Here is a 19867-nt window from a genome sequence, read left to right on the forward strand (position 1 = left end):
TAACTTGGGTATAAGCCGAATGACGGAGAGTATTTGGTATCAATTGAAATTTATTAAGGGTTGAGATTGTGCATCAGGTAGCAAGTATTACAGAAATTAACTCCAGAGGTAATAGCAGCATAAAATAGATGGCTTTACAAAGTTGAGAGCACGGATAAAGAATTTTGGTAATAAATTCAGTTGAGAATACAGACATTGAGTTCAAACCCTAGCTGAGGTTCACCTGAGGAACATGCTTACATGATAAAATCCTCAACACTGAAAACCTGAGGAACTCTCCTAAACTAATACCAATTTTCTTATCAAGTGTGAAAGAATAGTTCTTCCTTTGCAAAAATGACTTGTCACTTGGTAAATGTTTTCCACTGAACTGCCCAATGCTGCAGATATTCCCTGAACAATTTGGATAGTTACACTACTTCCCATTAAGGATGACCCTGCATAATGCAGATGCCCTTGAGAAATAGTTGAGAAAAGAAAAAGAACAACACAATTGTAGTGGCACGCACAAGGACATGGAAGTCTTTTAAAATTCTGAGATAATGACAAGTGTAGATACCAAATGTCATTGTAATATAATTAGCTCTTCTCAAATTCCTCCAATTTAATCTTGCATCACAATGGCATCTCAAAAAAATAGAGTACAATTTGTGTTCCAATGCAACAAGTTTTTAAAATTCCAGTTCAGGTAGAGAAAGTGGCACCACCAATAAAGTCAATCGACTAGAAAATGTGGAGGTTACCATAGTACAGGGAAAAACTGAAGTCTCCACATATTGAATCTGATGAGAGCCCAGAGATTTGAAACCTTACATTTCGCTATTCACACATGCTGCCTAGCTTGAATATTTTCGGCATTTTCTTTTAATAGAATTTAAGACAGAGTAAACATACCATAAAAATGTAAGAATGGAGAAATGCCCAGTACTAACAGAAGAAAGAATTTTTGTTTTTCTAGAACAAAAACACTCAAGTCGAATAACAGATTAACTTCACCAAAGCATAGATCATTTGAGACAGATTTCCACATTCTAACTATATTCTGCATATTCCATACAGGACATGGCTATACTAAGCAAGATCAAGTTATAGTCTGAGCAAATAATTTAACTTAATTTAGGAATACAGGAATACTGCAATTATTCAGCTATAATCCTTACAAAAAAAACTGAAAGAACACCGTTAACAGCAAAACAGCAAGTGTTTGATATATCTGTACAAGGAATGGTCATTATATACAAATAGTTAAATTTCTTCTAATTTTTCCTCACCTACTCACCATTTTCCTTTAGATCCTCACTCCCACAAGAAACAGGCATTTAATTGCCTCATACCACAGGGCTAAATATTGATTACAGCCCATATGAAAATCAATAACTCATTATTTTAGTGCTAGTTGGCAGACAGATCAAGATCAAAAACAATGTTTTAACAATCTTATTCAAGTGAAGCTCTTTAAGAATCTTTTCAGCTGAAGCAGCCTTCCCACTTGGAGAATTTCTGGTGTTCGAAGTAAAATACCCAGCTTTCTGAATATTCCAAACATGCCATAACTATACTAAGCAAGGTCAAGTATGCATCATGTGATCAAAATGCAATTGAATAAAACGAACTTTAAACTCTGCAGATGACGTTCTAAAGAGAATAACCTGCGAGATTTTACAGCTTCAATAAAAATAAGGGCTAGTTTGCTGCTTTCAGTATTTCTGACTATTTTTCCAAAATTATAGTAACACTGAGAACCCTTCAGGAGTTCAGTAGCGTATTATTTTTCCCCAAATCATCGAGATAAATGTGATAGAACAAAAAATTCAAGATGAATACAAAGATAAAAATCAAAACTCAAGAAAAGTAAATGTTGGTTCAATCACACCAGTAAATATTCTAAAAGAATATAGAAATCCGTTCCTGACTTGGTACAAGTTAAATAGCTGAAGATTGAGGTAGTAAGAATTTAATCACACAAAAAAAGAAAATTTAAAAGGTTAGTAAAAATATCAACCATAATTTTATTTCATTAAAATTTACTGTGCTATCAATTCATGAATAAATTGGACACAATCACTTAAATCTAATTTAACACAGTACTAAAGTGAGATTTAAAAAAAATCATTGTGAATGGCATATTCCTGCCAGAGTACAATTCAAATTGCAAGGATGCATCATAGAGCGCTCAACCTAACTTGACAAATTCTCATCACTGCTACCTGCAGAGAACATGACAACTATTATTCAAAACATATTGAAAACCAAGGAGAGGTGAAAAATGAAAATACTACACCTTTAAATTCTGCAAGATTTAGATAATTGAAAGCTCTGCAGTTAATGATTTATGGCAGGTCTCAGCTTTTGTTAGAAAATTAAGGGAGGGTAGATGAGGGGAAATTGAACCCGTCCTGGATATGATGCCAGTAGATATTAGGCATAATAACCTATCCTCAGCTCGCAACTTTGGTTTGGGAAAATACCAGATTGGAGTAATTACCCTACCATTGAGACTTGCTTGAACTTTCCTCCATATTTGCCTGCATCTGATGCATTATCATATATCCAGAGCATTTCCAGAATTGTCAAGTTCACCACAAGACCAAAAAAATGAGATCAGAAAGAGGTTATCACACATTCAAGTTTGCTGCACCATATAGCATGATCATAGCTGACTATGCTGCCCTTAAATACTGTGTAATTTCGACACACCCCTCCATGACTCAAATATTTATCCACCTCCACTTTAAATACTTCTAATGATGCAGCTTCCACCGCATGTTGGGACAGAGGACTCCATACATTCACCACCCTCTGAACCACCAGAGAGCGAACAGCTATTAAATACAGACTCGACCAAACCAGACCAGATTGAGTCGGCATCCATCAACCTGAACTCCTGGTTCTTCTCCCCAGGCAATTTCTCCTCCTATAGAAACTTGTAAGCCTAGCAGCAAATACATTTGACGATGAACAGTGCCACCACTGAAACATAGATGCAGAGAAGGGCAGAATGGCAGAAACAGGGGGCGCAGCATAAGCTGCTAACATAACACTATTATAGTGTTAGTGACCTGGGTTCAAATCCTACCACTATCTGTAAGGAGTCTATACTGTACACTCTCCCTATGACTGCATGCGTTTCTTCAGGCACTCTGGTTTTCTCTCAAATTCCAAAGATGTACAGGTCACATGGGTGTAATTGGGTGGTGCAAGCTCATGGCCCAGAAGGACCTGTTACCCATGATGTTTCTCTGAATATATACAGGTTTGAATGCAAGCTCAAAGAAATTTCAACATGAAAATTTTAAATAAGGATAAGGATATGAGAAAGGGTAAAACCTATGGCTTCTTGAAGCTGTTTGGCTGAAGGCAATGTCGGTTTGAAGTCAACAGCAAAGTGCTTCATTTAACCACAGATTACAGGACAACTATACAATCAAAAATTAGTTGCTAGAAAGTGCAAACAGGAAAACTTAATCATGTGATAACCTTGCTCCTTCAAATTTTCCAGGATGAAATATTCTAAAACATTTTGAAAAGTAGAAAAATTTGTGCCTTTTACTACAGATTTCAGCCATTTCTAAATGGACATCCTTCAATCCTGAAGTAATTCCCTCTTGTCCTGGACCCCCCTACCATGGGAAATAACTTTGCCATATCTAATCTGTTCGGGTCTTTTAACATTTGGAATGTTTCTATGAGATCCCCCCTCATTATCCTGAACTCCAGGGATTACAGCCCAAGAGCTGCCAGACGTTCCTCATTTGGTAACCCTTTCATTCCTGGAATCATTCTCGTGAATCTTCTCTGAACCCTCACCAATGTCAGTATATCCTTTCTAAAATAAGGAGCCCAAAACTGCACACAATACTCCAAGTGTGGTCTCACGAGTGCCTTATAGAGCCTCAACATCACATCCCTGCTCTTATATTCTATACCTCTAGAAATGAATGGCAACATTGCATTCACCTTCTTCACCACCTACTCCACCTGAATGTTAACCTTTAGGGTATCCTGCAAAAGGACTCCAGAGTCCCTTTGCATCTCTGCGTTTTGAATTCTCTCTCCATCTAAATAATAGTCTGCCTGTTTACTTCTTCCACCAAAGTGCATGACCATACACTTTCCAACATTGTATTTCATATGCCACTTCTTTGCCCATTACCTGCTCCTCCACCTATCTTTATATCATCAGCAAATTTAGCCACAAATCCATTAATCCCATAGTCCAAATCATTGACATACATCATAAAAAGCAGTAGTCCTAACATTGACCCCTGTGGAACTCCACTGATAACCGGCAGCCAGCCAGAATAGGGTCCCTTTATTCCCACTCTCTGCTTTCTGCCGACCAGCCAATGCTTTACCCATGCTAGTAACTACCCTGTAATTCCATGGGCTCTGATTTTGCTAAACAGCCTCCTGTGCGGCACCTCGTCAAAGCCCTTCTGAAAATCCAAGTACATTACATCTACTGCATCTCCTTTTTCTACCCTGCTTGTAATTTCCTCAAAGAATTGCAGTAGGTTTGTCAGGCAGGATTTTCATTTCAGGAAATCATGCTGGCTTTGGCCTATCTTGTCATGCGCCTCCAGGTACTCCATAATCTTATCCCTAACTATCGATTCCAACAACTTTCCAACCACTGATATCAGGCTAACACGTCTATAGTTTCCTTTCTGCTGCCTCCCACCCTTCTTAAATAGTGGAGTAACATTTGCAAATTTTCAAGTCATCCGGTACAATGCCAGAATCTATTGATTTTTGAAAGATCATCGTTAATGCCTCCGCAATCGCTCCAACTACTTCCTCAGAACCCAAGGGTGCATTCCATCAGATCCAGGAGATTTATCCACCCTCAGACCATTAAGCTTCCTAAGCACCTTCTCAGTCATAATTTTCACTGCACATACTTCACTTCCCTGACACTCTTGAATGTCTGGTATACTACAGGTGTCTTCCACTGTGAAGACTGATGCAAAATACACATTCAGTTCCTCTGCCATCTCTGATTACAATATCTCCAGTGTCATTTTCTATTGGTCCTATATCTACCCTCAACTCTCTTTTACTCTTTATATACTTAAAAAAAGCTTACAGAAATATAAAAGATGCCGTCAGCAATTTCGCCCGATGTTTGATTCTACATGCAGTTTGGGATTGGAGGAGATTGTGTCAAATGGCCCACCTTTACAGTTAGAATTCAGTACCATTTAGTTTAAATGAGAGTATTGTAGCATAAGCTTCAGGTAAATACATTCTTCAATGACCAGTTTTGAAGAAAATAATTTAAAATAATTTTAACATCTCAAGAAATGACTCGCTGTTTTAAAAAGGTGCTCGTGCATGAGTTTTCAAAACAAGTAGTATCAAGTTCTCGCTTTTGCTTGCCAAGTCCTTCAAAGCTTGAATGACTTTGAATGTGTACTTTCAAAGGAATTGACAGAACTGGCTAAGCCTGTAGGTGAGACTGTCTAGCTGTCAACATTTTGATTTACAACAGCTCATTTGAAATGGCTTGCTCTGACTGCCTCATATGATCCTCTTGTTGCAGAATTCCCCTTAGCAGTTTCCACCATTATCCCCAAGTGTACTGTCTCAGGAAAATTCACATTCTTGAAATCAAGATTGGGAGACACTCTTGCCCCTGACTAAAATCTGTCCCAGTCTTAAGTACTCTAAACAAATCAAATGCTATGGTATACTTGTGATCAAGCACGCAATTCCTTACTCACCATCAGATTCTCTGTTATCTACATAACTTATCACAAACTTTTTGCTCAGAGAGACCAAAGCAAGTCTCAAGCAGAAAACAGATAAAGCATCCTTGCAAACTGGTCTCTTAAAAAAACACCTTGCACCTGAGTTTTATATGTTACTTGCACTCAAGTACATAAAACTTCAAGATACCTTTAGTAACAAAAGCTACAACACTGTACTATAAAAGGAAACAGGGGGAAAGGAAACATTTGCCACATATAACCAAAAACTTGGTTAAACAGGTAGGTTTTAAGAAAATTTACATAAGATACTGTGTAGCATAAGATTACAGACTACAGTTTGTTATACAACTGATCAGATAAATTCCAAGAAATTGCATAACACTGCCTCTAAATATAGTGCTGGCCTGTCATCATATAGCAAGTCTAGGATCATAAAGAGTCAGAGCTATGGAGCACTACAGCATAGAAACAGGCTCTTTGGTCCATCTAGTCCATGATGAAAGAGCTGTCCCCCCTTTGTGGAAGCTGCTGAAATAAACATTGCTGTTAGACGTTGGGACATCGTGCTTTCCACCTGATCACAGATTTCTCATTTATTGAGAGCAAAACCCAGACAGAAATAAACTAGGTATAACATTGTAAACATATATGGACTATTGGAAGTACGAATGAAAACCCCTACATGGCACGTTGCCAAGATAAAATGAGCACAGGGGGCAAGCAGATCTAGTTGCTACAGATCACGATGGTCCTTACAAAATAAATAAAAGACTTCTCTAGGGAATGCCAAGAGCTAACAGAAGAACAGATCCTGAAGGATTTGAATCCCCGTATTTCTAATCTGTTAGCATGCTGGGAAAAAAATATTTGAAAATGGTTCCACTTAGACGGGGGCAGGAAGGAGCTGTGCTATTGGGATGGGGCCCATCCTAACAACTGGATGTTGAGATATTTGCATTCATGGAAATGTTTCATGCTGAGGACACAGTGAATTAAAACCAAAGTGCAATGAAATTTCTTCTTGCAGAGAATGGTGAATCTTGAATTCTCTGCACTGGAGCATTGCAGTGGATAAATCACTGGAGTCTTTTAAAATGGTGATTAAAAAATTGAAATATTGGGGAATTGAGGGTTATGGGTAGCTGAGATCCATTGCACTGTCATCTGTGAAGATGGCACCATCAAACCAACGGTGATATCCTCCAGACAGATCACAAAACTACTTTCACTACTAAGCTGCATGTGATTGGAACCTGTGATTTACATTCTGATGGTGCGTTTATGGGCTGATCGAGTGATCTGCACTTTGCAGTTTTTGAGAGAACTTGGTGAGGTTTGGGGCGGAGTGAACTGCCTGGAGGCCAAGAAGCCTGGAGATAGCACAGGAGGCAATGATCGACTCCATTTCTCACTGATTAAAGTGTCGAGCAAGATTGAAATCCACAAGTACAAGAGCAGAATGCGAGTGGGTGTTCAGTGCTGTCTCTTCCTGCATTGGATTGGTGTCTTTCTCTTTCTCCCCCTCTCTCGTGCTCACTGCTCCCAGAGAAAGGTGCCAGAGTCTTGGGCAAAGTTTGATTAGTGCGGTTTGAGAGGACTCTGCAGTTCATGTGTGTTTCAAGTTAATTTTTTTTGCTATTTTGAGCGATTTTGATTGGGGCGGAATGGTCTACAACAAAAGAGACAGCGTTAAATTGAACTGAACTAAGCAGAACATTCCTAGACAGTTTCAACGACTCTGGTTTGATGTTTTCTTCCCCCGTTTTTTTGCCCTTTGCATGATTTGTTTTGTTTTTTTGCATGTTGGATGTTTGATTTTTTTTGAACAGGTTCCAAGGCCGTCTGTAGGAAGACAAATCTCAGGATTGTATATTGCTTATATACTTTAATTATAAATGTACTTTGAATCTTTGACCTCACTGAGGCCTCTTAATAACCACAGCAATTCAAAGGATCACAAACTCAAAGGATCTTTGTGCTCAAACCCACTTAGTGCTTTAAGGAACTTCAGTTTTAACCTGCAAGATATAAAACATTACCAGCTGTTGCCCAGGAAAAGAGTTTCCCCTCATATTTCTACCTCCCGTCCATTTCATGTCAATAACCTGCATTTCCATCCTTTAATCTGCTGATGGAAACACTATCACAGTCCTTCATCTTTACATTTCTATCAAATTTCCTCATTTCCTCCTCTGTTCCAAGGATAAACCCAGATTCTTGTAGCTTATACCCCTCCTCCCCAGAGGAATTCAAATAGGTCCTACTCTCGAAGCTTCACTTCCTTCCCATAGTATAACAATCAGAGGTGGATGCAAAACTCCTGTTTCACTTCAGATGCCTAAAAGATTCTACACAACCACTCTGCACTTACTTACAAAATCCAGGATCCCATGTGCTTTCTTACCACATTCAACATGCATTGGCACATTCAAGGATTCATACACATTTACACACAGAACTAGATCCCTCATTAGGAAAGCGGCAGTCAACTATGCATTTTAACATAAAAATTAAGCATCGCCACACTAAGTATGTTCTTCTAGTTTACCAACTCCACTACTGATCAAACCACAGCAAATGCAATAATTGCACACCCACCTCCAAATCACTCACTATACTTTATATTTTATTGCCACCAAACAATTGGTACTAGAATGTACAATCACAGCGATATTTGATTCTGCGGTTCCCACTCCCTGGATTACAAATATTAAATATTAAAATATTAAAAATAGTTAAAATTAGTAAATATTTTATATACGTTATACCTCTAATGTGACGCAGCATAACCCAAGGTAGAGATTCTAAATTGGAGAAAGGATTGAAGGATAGCTAATGTTGTTCCATTGTTTAAGAAAGGCTCTACAAATAAGCCAGAAAATTATAGGCATCAGTAGTGGAAAAATTTTGGAAGATATTTGAAGGGACTAAGTATTTGGATAGACATGGACTGACTAGAGATAGTCAGCATGGGTTTGTGTGAGCTTAGTCAAGAAGGCTCAGTCACTGGGCATTTAAGAGGAAGTAAATTGGATTAGACATTGGCAGTGGTAGTAAAGGGCTGCCTCTCTGACTGGAGGCCTGTAGCTAGTTGTGTACCACAGGGATCGGTTCTGTGTCTGCTACTGTTTGTCATTTATATCAATGATCTAGATATTGTGGTAAACTGGATCAGCAAATTTGCAGATGACACCAAAATTGGGGTAGTGGACAGAGACGAAGACTTAAAAGCTTGCAATGGGATCTGAACCAGCTGAAAAATGGGCTAAAAATAGCAGACAGAACTTATTGCACATAAGTGTGAGATGTTGCATGTTGGGAGGACCTACTGAGGAATGCAGTAGAACAGAGGTACCTGGGAATACAGATCTATAATTCCTTGAACATGATGTCACAGGTAGATAGGGCGTAAAGAAAGCTTTTGGCACACTGACCTTCAGAATATTGTGTACAAGAGTTGGGATGTTATGTTGAAATTGTACAAGATGTTGGGGAGGCCTAATGTGGAGTATTGTATGCAGTTCTGGTCACCGTCCTACAGGAAAGATAAAGAAGATTGAAAGAGTGCAAAGAAAATTTACAAGGAGGTTGCTGTAACTTGGATGACCTGAGTTATAGGGAAAGGTTGAATGGGTTAGAACTTCATTTCCTAGGACATAGAATATGGAGGGGAGATTTGATAAAGGTATACAAAATTATGAGGGGTAGAGATCAGGCAAGTGCAAGCAAGCTTTTTCCACGAAGGTTGGGCGAGACAAAGGTCATGGGCTAAGAGTGAAAGGTAGAGTGTTTAAGGAGAACATTATAAGGGTGGTGAGAGTGAGGAACAAGCTGCCAATGCAATTGGTGATGCAGGTTTGATTTCAACATCAAGAAAAATTTGCATAGGTAATTCAAATTGAGCAGTATGAGGGCTATGGTCTGGGTGCAAGTCAAGGGGACTAGCCAGATTAATGGTTTGGCATGGACAAGATAGACTGAAGGGTCTGTTCTGTGCCATTCTATGGCTCTAATAGCAATTCTACTCAGAACAAAGGATGCATGAAGATAGGTAGTATTGTGGAAGCAGGGAGTCTGCAAAAGGACTGAGATTAGGAGAGTGGGCAAGAAGTGGCAGATGGAATACAGTGTAGGGAAGTGCATGGTCATGCACTTCGGTAGAAGGTGTAAAACAAACTATTTTCTAATCAGGGAGAAAATACAGAAATCAGAGGTGGGAAGGGACTTAAGAGTCCTCGTGCAGAGTACCCTAAAAAGGGAACTTACAGGTTTAAGTCAGTGATAAAGGAGGCAAATGCAAAATTAGCATTCATTTTGGGAGGATGAGAATATAGAAGTGAGATTATAATTCTGAGTATTTTTAAAGGTACCGGCGAGGCCTCACCTGGAGCACTGTGAGCAGTTCTGGGCCCCTTGTGCAAGAAAGGATGTTCTGGCATTGGAGAGGGTCCAGAGGAGATTCACGAGAATCTCAGGAATGACAGGGTTAATGTAAGAATAGTGTTTGTTAGCTCTGAGCTTACACTCACTGGAGCTTAGAAGAATGAGGGGAAACCCATTAAAAACTATCAAATACAGAAAGGCATAGATAGAAGTAAAGAGGATGTTTCCTATACATAAAGAGAAAATCTGCCAACGTTGGAAATTCAGAGCAACACAAACAAAATGCCGGATGAACTGAGCAGTCCACCAGCATCTATGGAAAAGAGTAAATAGTCGATGTTTCTGGCCAAAACCCTTCAGAAGGTCCTGATGAAAGGCTTCAGCCCAAAGTGTTGACTGTTTAGTCTTTTCCATAGATGCTGCCTGGCCTGCTGAGCTCCTCCAGCATTTTGTGTGTGTTGCTCAGGATGTTTCTGATAGTGCAGGTGGGGTGGGGGGCAGTGAATCTGTGGAATTCATTGCCAGAGCACTGGAGACTAAGTCATGGAGGATATTTAAAAAAGGTCATAGGATCTAATTGGTAAGGGTATCAAAGGTTACAGGGAGAAGGCAGAAGAATCTGTTTGAGAGATAAAAAAAATCAACCATGATGGAATGGCAGAACGGACTTGGTAGGCTGAATGGCCTAATACTGCTGCTGCTGCTGTTACGTTTCATGTCTCTCATGTAATATGACTCACTCTTTTCTTAGACTACCTCCATTATTTCATGCTATCCTCTGTTTATGGGTGTCAATTCTGGCAAGAAGCTTTTCATTTGGGACTGATAGCTCTGCAGATCCATACAGACGACAATCTAACACACAAGAATAGCAAGGAGTAACAGGGGCACTTTAAGAACTGACATCAGTCATAACCTGACTGGTACATTGGGAACACTGAGAATCTATAATTAAAATTCAGGTAGGAGTCAACCACCATGGATTTATGATGGACAGGCTTGACAAGCTTGAAACAAAAAACTTAATGTTTTGGGGGAACCAAAAGCTGTGGATAGAGGAATATCCAGGAGAGCTGAAGAACTAAATGACATGGATTTGAAGCCAAAATTATGGAAGTGGTTAAGAACTTCGTTGAGTGACAGTAATAACTATCAAGTACTTGAGTTGGTAGGATGGAATTAGCGGCATCCAGCAAAGCAACTGCAACTATTCACCTGTAAATGACAGAACTGGAAGTTACATATCTAAATCTCCCAATGGCACAATGCTGGAGATCACTGCCATTTAATTCCGTGTTCCTCTCAAAGTTGTTCATAGATAATGAAATGGCAAAATAGATTATAATGTTGACAAATGAGGAATCATCTATTTTAAACAAGGCCATTATAATACACTTATTGATGAAAAGCGTGAGGCAATGGTAGCTAAGGAGGCTTGGAGATGAACAAACAAATACTACAATGGCACAGACAGATGGAGAAGGATGTTAAAGATTCTAATTGAATGCTGCCCTTTCATTCAAATGTTAAAATACAATAAACGATAGAAATTATGCACAGCCGTATAAAGAACCCAATTAAACCATATATGTCAATACTGAGGAACTAAACAGAAAATGCTAGAAACATTCAGCAGTTGAGCCAGCACTTGTGGAAATAAGTAGAGTTACAGATGTTGCTGACCATTTTCTGTTCCCATTTCAAATTTCAAACAAGTTTTTTTTTAATTATTGTCATATACTGTGGAGCCCCTTTTAAGAGAAATTTGATGGGCTTGGGAATGTGTAATGCAGTCTTCCCAGAATGTTAGCTACATTTGATCTTAAATGAAGAGATTACATATAAAGGGCATTTTGTTTTCAAAGTTATTAAGGGACACAGGAAAAAGGCAGATACAATGGAAGCTAGTAATAGACTATCCACTATCATACTCAATGGTGGAACAGGTTCAAGGAGCTTATTAGCATTCATATATTATCTCGAAAGTTCTTATTCTTGTCAAATGAAATAATTAAATTTGTTCTTACCTACATAGCGCCCGCCAGGTTTAATAACTTTGGTACTTCGACTGCGGGTTTCTTCCTCTGCTTGCGTCATGCGCTCTCGAGTGATCAGATAAGAATCGTTTGTTGCACATATTGTAATTTTATCCTGTATGCTTCCAAAACAATCCAGTTCTGCAACACCATCACTAAAGGCAGAGTTTGAAATGTTAAATTAAACATGGTAGAAGCTACAGTGAATCATAGAAGCTAGGATTAAACTACATTTGTCATTCAATGTGTGATCTGAGAAGGCTTATTTAGAATACCTGGAGATATACTGCTGAACACAGTCAAAGCTTCCCTGAGGGTTATCTTTTCCAACATTGGATACATAAAAGTCAAAATTTCGTCCTTCATTATGGTTATCTGTTTTTGGAATCTTTATCAACTGTGGAGAAAAGAAAATAATTAGCATTTTTTGACGTGAAACAGGCTTCCCCTGGATAAATGAAAACACCTTTACTGCATAATGCCCACCAAGAGTAATGAAAAAACTAAAAAATTCAGAGCCATTTACACAAAAACTAAACTGGCTGTCACCGATGGCTGAGATAAATATTCAACCAAATGGAATTAAGTTGCTTACTGGAACTCCAGCACCCATTCACATGGAAATACACATCTCCACTGATTATACTAATGTATACATGCAATACCCCTGGTTTAAGACCATGCTTTATTTTACTGCTATGCTGTTGGGCATTTCATTTTCTGCAGATTTCCTCAAAATGCAATGTGATCCTTTAATTACAATATACAATCAAGTAATTCAGTTGATTGACAAGTTAGGATTGATGAATTCTCCAATAAGATTTGTCTTGTTAACATTTGGCCAATAAGATTGCCTGGAACATACTAGAAGGAACCAGGGTAGCCATTTTCTGGAGAGAGCTGATGGAAGGAGAAAGAGGAATATATGTAGATGGATGACAAATATAGCAGAAGAGCATAGTGAAATGCTCATAGAACCCATTTGGAAGGAGAGATACTGCTGCTGGAAAACCCTCATGCAGACAACGATCTCATGGACAATGTACAGATTACTTTTAATTAGCTAAAAAGGATCTAATGCTTCCCAGCATGTACAACCAATAAACTCTTCTTGGGCTTCCAGCTGGATACAAGCATCAATTATAACTGACACTTCGATGACAAACTCATCAGGAATGAAAATGGCCGAGGTGATGAAGATGGCAGAATTTGTCATCAAAATGTCTATTACAATCATGCCTATACCTGGCTGGAAGCCTGAGAGCTTACTTGTTTTAATTAGCTAGTTATCTCAAGACCTTGGAAAAAGTTTTACACCTTATCCTTGGATGTTGCACGGACATTTATGCTTTGCTTGGACTGTGTTTTCAGGCAGAATTGTTTGGTATCATGAGTAAACGAAGTGAAGCAAATGGAATTAAATGTGCAACAATGAGCTCCAACGATTAAGCACACACTGTAGGGCAATATATGTGGAATGGGTCCTTTCATTTATTGTGTTTGTTAATAGTTTAAAGTATCTTGTCAATACAATTTCAAACTAAATTTATACTGGTGCGAGTTAAATTATTGCTTCCTGGTGAACAGTAAATTCACATGGGTGTAGCAGTCCTATTTCCCTGAAAGGAACATCCAGACCATATTTACTCTAACACTAATTCTGGAGGAACTCGGCAGGCCAGGCAGCACCTAGGAAAAGAGTACAGTAAACATTTTGGGCCAAAAGTACTCTTTTCCTAGATGCTGCCTGGTGCCTGGTCTGCTGGGTTCCTCCAGCATTTTGTGTGTTGCTTGGATTTCCAGCATCTGTAGATTTTTTCTTTGTGATCCTATTTACTGTAGTCGTATTTATTGGAAATGGGATTTGCATCATTATAACCCATGCATTGTTGAGTTAAGTTGCTGTTAGCTTTTATTCACAGTAATTGCTAACCCAGTACAAGCCTATGGTGAGAGGGTTACAGATCCATATAGATGACATTTAACACACAAGAATAGCAAGGAGTAATAAGGGCACTTTAAGAACTGACATCAGTTATAACCTGACTGGTACATTGGGAACACTGAGAATCTATAATTAAAATTCAGGTAGGAGTCAACCACCATGGATTTATGATGGCTTGAAACAAAAGACAAGCTTTTGACAAGCTTGAAACAAAAGACTTAATGTTTGGTAGCCATGTCCAGCATGTTATTTTACCCGTTTTATCAGGTTGAAACTGCCTCAAAGACCAAAACTAATTTCATCGTCTAATATTATTACATTTTATCATTACATTTTCAGTTTAATATTATTTCTTTTAATCACTATATCCATGTCTACCACTTACTCTGTAGGGAATTGTTAATAGGGGATTTCTGCCACACAGACAATGTAGCAATTAATACTGAGATAGAGATAAATTGTTGTCCAGAATAAGTTTCAATGCAAGACACTTGAACCAAATTGTTTTGTGATACTTCTTGCACACTTACTGATGCTCATTCTTGTAACCAGATATTACAGGAACTTTTCAAAGGAATAAAAAGTGCATATAGCAAACACCAATGTGAGAGTGAAACGATACACAGCAGAAAACAGACCCTTTAACCTGCTAAGGCAATACCAACAATTATTTAACATTTTATAGCAATTTCATACCAACCCCATTTTATTCTCTTCCACCCTTAAATTCCTTAAATCAATCCTTAAATTCCAACAGTTGCCTACATGTTAGAAGGAATTTAGTGCACAATTAACCTATGAATTTGCACATCTTCACAATGAGAGGGAAGACCTGAACATGGAGAGGAAAACCACACAATCCAATAATGTGTAAATTTCACACAAAATTATATGCTCATCACTGGAACAAAGACACAGCAGCTCTAATAGGTGTTCCACTCCACAGTATAGGGAGAGATTAAATGAAAGTATAAAAATAAGATTCAAATGGAGAACTACAAATAATATGCATTGATATTTAAAATACAAAGGAAACACAGTGGATAGATTACCAAGTTCAACTGGCAAATAAAGCCAGTTGGCCTAATTGCACTTAAATCATGTTACCTACAAGCATTGGGAAACACTATGCATAATCACATGCATCCATCAAACTATTATTTAGAAATAAATTTAGTGGATAATGGTATGAAGTTTGAATAACAACTAAAGCAATTTAAAACATTCTATTATTCATAAAATTCTATCATTCAGAAGGGACACAATTTCACATTTATTTGAGAAAGCTTGGCCTTCTTTTCCATCAAATTACATTGCACCTGAACTTTGGTTGTTCAAATGTTTTGTTGAATATTTCAGGTAACACCCCAAGATGTTTTTGCCCCCATGTGGAGTTGAGCAATCAGTACAGAATGAAAGGGATGAATGGAATTACACAATATCTTATCTGATTCTACCCGCCATCCCCCCCACCACTCCCATTAACGATCTGTTGGAATTTACCAAGAGGAAATTTGTTGCAAAACAGGAACAATTTCAAATAAAAATATCTTCCTGGAAATTGAATACCGAAATTTAACTATTCATTTAAAACAATTACAGAAGGTCTGTAGTAATAACATTTATAACAAACAAGCTACAGCTATGCTTTTATAGACATCTCTAGTTTCATGAATACTGTACACCCATTGTAATTGAGATTGTAAACAAAACAGAGCAAGATAAGGCTACCACACAGCAAATGGGACAAGGTTCAGCAGAATTCACATAATGGAATAAGAGATCTCTTAAACTGTCACCATAAATTGTATAAGAATATGTTAATCCCCTCACACTGTTGATAGTAAACAGACGGATTATCATTAATACCACCTACTGAGGTGTAAATTGTTTTCTGCTCTGTCGCAAATGCAATTAAGGAGCAATTTTAAGGTGAGTATGAGTACAGTTCAGCAAGCCTTCAATACACATTGTAAGGGTTTTCGTCTATTCCAGTGATTCAAGTGCATCAAAATCACATGGCAGTTTAATACTCAACTTTCCAAATCGTAGAGTGTGGCGTGATAGTATTATTTCCGTATGTTTATAAGTAATGTGATTTAAGTGTAATCTGGCCAAAATCAAGCTGTATTTTCCAATTGCACTTGGTAATCCATCTCAAGATATATTTCAAATATTCATGCATCTCATTTGTAACTTTCCATTTGAACACTTTCCATTTAAAATCTTTCCCTTTGCCACTTGGCCAACATTCCTACCAAAAGGGGAAGCATAAGTCCACAAGACATAGGAGCAGAATTAGGCCATCTGGCCCAACAAGTCTGCTCTGCCATTCAATCATGGCTGATCCTTTTCCCCCCTCCTCCTCAACCCCAGTTCCCAGCATTCTCCCTGTAACCTTTGATGCCATGTCCTATCAAGAACCCATCAATCTCTGCCTTAAATACACCCAACGACCTGGACACAGCTACACGTGGCAACAAATTCCACAAATTCACCACCCTTTGGCTAAAGATCGGTTTCCACATCTGTTTTGAAAGGGTGCCCCTCTATCTTGAGGCTGTGTCCTAGACTCTCCCACCATGGGAAACATCCTTTCCACATCTAGTACGTCTACACCTTTCAACATTCGAAAGGTTTCAATGGGATCCCCCCTCATCCTTCTGAATTCCAACGAGTACAGACCCAGATACATCAAATGTTCCTCATATGATAACCCTTTCATTCCTGGAATCATCCTTGTGAACCTCCTCTGGACCCTCCCCAATGCCAGCACATCTTTTCTAAGATGAGGGGACTAAAACTGTTCACAATACTCAAGGTGAGGCGTCACCAGTACCTTATAAATTCTCATCATCACATCCTTGCTCTTGTATTCTAGACCTCTTGAAATGAATGCCAACATGGCATTTGCCTTCCTCACCACCAACTCAACCAGCAAGTTAACCTTTAGGGTGTTCTGTACAAGGACTTCCAAGTCCCTTTGCATCCCAGATTTTTGTATTTTCTCTCCCTTTAGAAAATAGTTTGCACATTTATTTCTACCACATAACCATGCATTTTCCAACATTGTATTTCACTTACCACTTTCTCGCCCACTAGAACACTAGTCACTGGCAGCCAACCAGAAAAGGATCCTTTTATTCCCACTCTCTGCCTCCTGCCAATCAGCAATGCTCTAACCATGTTAGTAACTTTCCTGTAATATGATGGGCTCTTAACTTGGTAAGCAGCCTCAAATGTGGCACTTTGTCAAAGGCCTTCTGAAAGTCCAAATTATAAACATCCACTGCATCCCCTTTATCTATCCAACTTGTAATCTCCTCAAAGAATTCCAACAGGTTTGTCAGGCAGGATTTTCCCTGGAAGAAACCATGCTGACTTTGTACCATCTTGCCCTGTGTCACCAAGTACTCCATCACCTCATCCTTAACAATTGACTCTAACATCTTCCCAACCACTCAGGTCAGGCTAACTGGTCTACAATTTCCTTTCTGCTGCCTTCCTCCTTTCTTAAAGAGTGGAGTGACATTTGTGAGCAACCAAGACAGTGTTAGTATTTTGAAATCCATCCCCAAGTATTTACTTTTGTATAGTTCTTTACTGAAGAGATGCACTGTTGATGCCGAGTTGAAAGATCCCACCCAAATACATAATAAATGGCAGTACAATGTGATTATAAATTTGAAACAATGTGGCAGGAAAAGTGACAAAGGAAAATGCAGTTAATTATTTATATTACTGCCAACAGCATGGTTTAAAAACACAAATAATGAAATTACTGGCATTTCAGATAAAGATCAACCTGCAATTTAACAATAGGTTGTTGTGTACTATTTTCCCATGTGTTTTTTTCTTTGCGCTTACAGACAGTTTATATTAAAGCTGCACAAAGTTTTTGTAACCTTCTGCAGATGTGGCAGGGACAAAAGGCAATCTTGAATACATTTTTGGCCAGCACTCCACAATGTAACTCTTGGCTTAACCAGAAACATCTGGCCCTTCATACTCAAGAACTGCTTGCCATTCACAAGTGTCCAAGCTTTCATCAAGTCTTCTCATGGCGCACAGAAATTTAATAGACATTCAGGAAAAATAGCAAATTCTAATTAGGCTTCTTGCACAAAAAATCTTCACTTAACAGAAGAACAAATACTTTTGTCAATTTACCAAATATCAAAATGTGCTCAAATATTTACGTCTGCCCTGAACTGCTTTTATGCTAAGATAGTGTTAGGGAGTTGTTCAAATTGCAGTTTTACATAAAAGTAGCCCAACAAACAACACTTCCAATTTTAACAGGAGGAGGTCCATATCAGATGTGTTCAAGTGCTTTTGTTTGGCCAGGACAGAAACAGGAAAATAAATATAGAAATAATACCATAAACCAATGCCATGTTCTACTGCAAGTCTATCATTATCAAAGTTGAAACAATACACAATTATCAGGAAATTTAAGCAACACACACACAGAAAATGCTGATGGAATGCAGCAGGCCAGGCAGCATCTATAGGAAGTAGTACAGTCGACGTCTCTAGCATCTGCAGACTTCTTCGTGTTTGCATATCAGGAATTTTAGCTTACTTTGGTTGATATTATATATACACATGTATATACATTGTACATTCACTATTTCTATATACATTTCTACAAGACATCAAATTAACCAGGAAAAAAAATCAGCTCCAGACACTGCTTGTTGAACACCTCAAATTAACCAAAATTCAAGTTAACTGTCATTCAACTATACACGAATGGCCATGAATACAGCCAAACAAAAAACCTCTGCTTTCAATGTAAATCAATTTTGCACAGACTATTAGTATCAGAAGGAAATACAGTGCACTGCAACCATGCTGGCCATCAAGCATTTTTCCATCAATCAAACCATAACCCATTTTATCCTACCACATTGTTAACTGACCCCAGAATCAGCCAATCATCTATACACTAGAGGCAATTTACCCTGGTTAGCTGACCTATTAACCCATAGTTTTTTTTGGGGGGGGGAAAGAAATGGCATCTTGGAGTAAACCCACAAAGTCACAGAGAGAATGTGCAAATCCCATACCGTCAGCGCCAAAGGTCAAGACTGAATGCAGGTCAATATAGGTATGAGGCAGCAATTCCACTAGCCCTGCTATTATCCCATCTTGAGTTTTTTTTTGATATGTGGTATTACCTTTCACTTAAATATTAAAAAAAACAATTTATTTTTCTTTAAAATTCTTTTTCCAGGCAACTTCCCACTAAATATTTAAGAAAAAAAAACACCCCTTTGTCCTAACCATTTCTTCCCTAGCCTCTCTACAGCTTAAAACTAATTTTACTCTACAAAGAACCTAATCAAAATGGGGTGATAAAAAGTATTTATTCAGGACATGGACTTGCAGCAAAAAAAATCATTTAATTCCTTAAAATACCCATTTCCATTAAAATTGACTAAAATCAAGAAATATCTTAGTTTTTTAAGCATCACTTAAAAAAATATGCACTTCACCTTCCTAATTTCTGTTCCAATTTCAACATCGATTCCTCGGCATTTACCATAAGCTTCCTTTTGACATTTTCTATTTATATTATGTTTTCTATTTATGTTAGGCAAGATCCAAGGAGAGCTAGATATGGGAACTGTTATGTATGTGGCCTGGTGACACAACAATGCTATTAATAAAAGTGCTGGAGACGGGAGCTAAGGTTCACGGTTCTTTACTGGCAGAAACCGAACTCGGCACACACGTACGGACCAATACGCGCCTAATAGCATATGCAACGACGTGTCACTACAACA

General features: G+C 38.3%; 1 protein-coding gene across 1 annotated transcript in view; it reads right to left on the bottom strand.

The window, feature by feature from the left end:
- The window catches only part of ell2 (elongation factor for RNA polymerase II 2), an 88767-nt gene that overhangs the window by 37613 nt on the left and 31287 nt on the right, over positions 1-19867 (bottom strand). Inside the window, exons 3-4 of the mRNA XM_063068574.1 lie at positions 12406-12527; positions 12122-12285 (exon numbers count right to left, since the gene is read on the bottom strand). Of these exons, the coding sequence (XP_062924644.1) occupies positions 12122-12285; positions 12406-12527 (286 nt within the window). The remainder of the gene's footprint in view (positions 1-12121; positions 12286-12405; positions 12528-19867) is intronic.

The sequence above is a fragment of the Mobula hypostoma genome, chromosome 16 (genome assembly GCF_963921235.1).
Source record: "Mobula hypostoma chromosome 16, sMobHyp1.1, whole genome shotgun sequence".
Lineage (NCBI taxonomy): Eukaryota > Metazoa > Chordata > Chondrichthyes > Myliobatiformes > Myliobatidae > Mobula > Mobula hypostoma.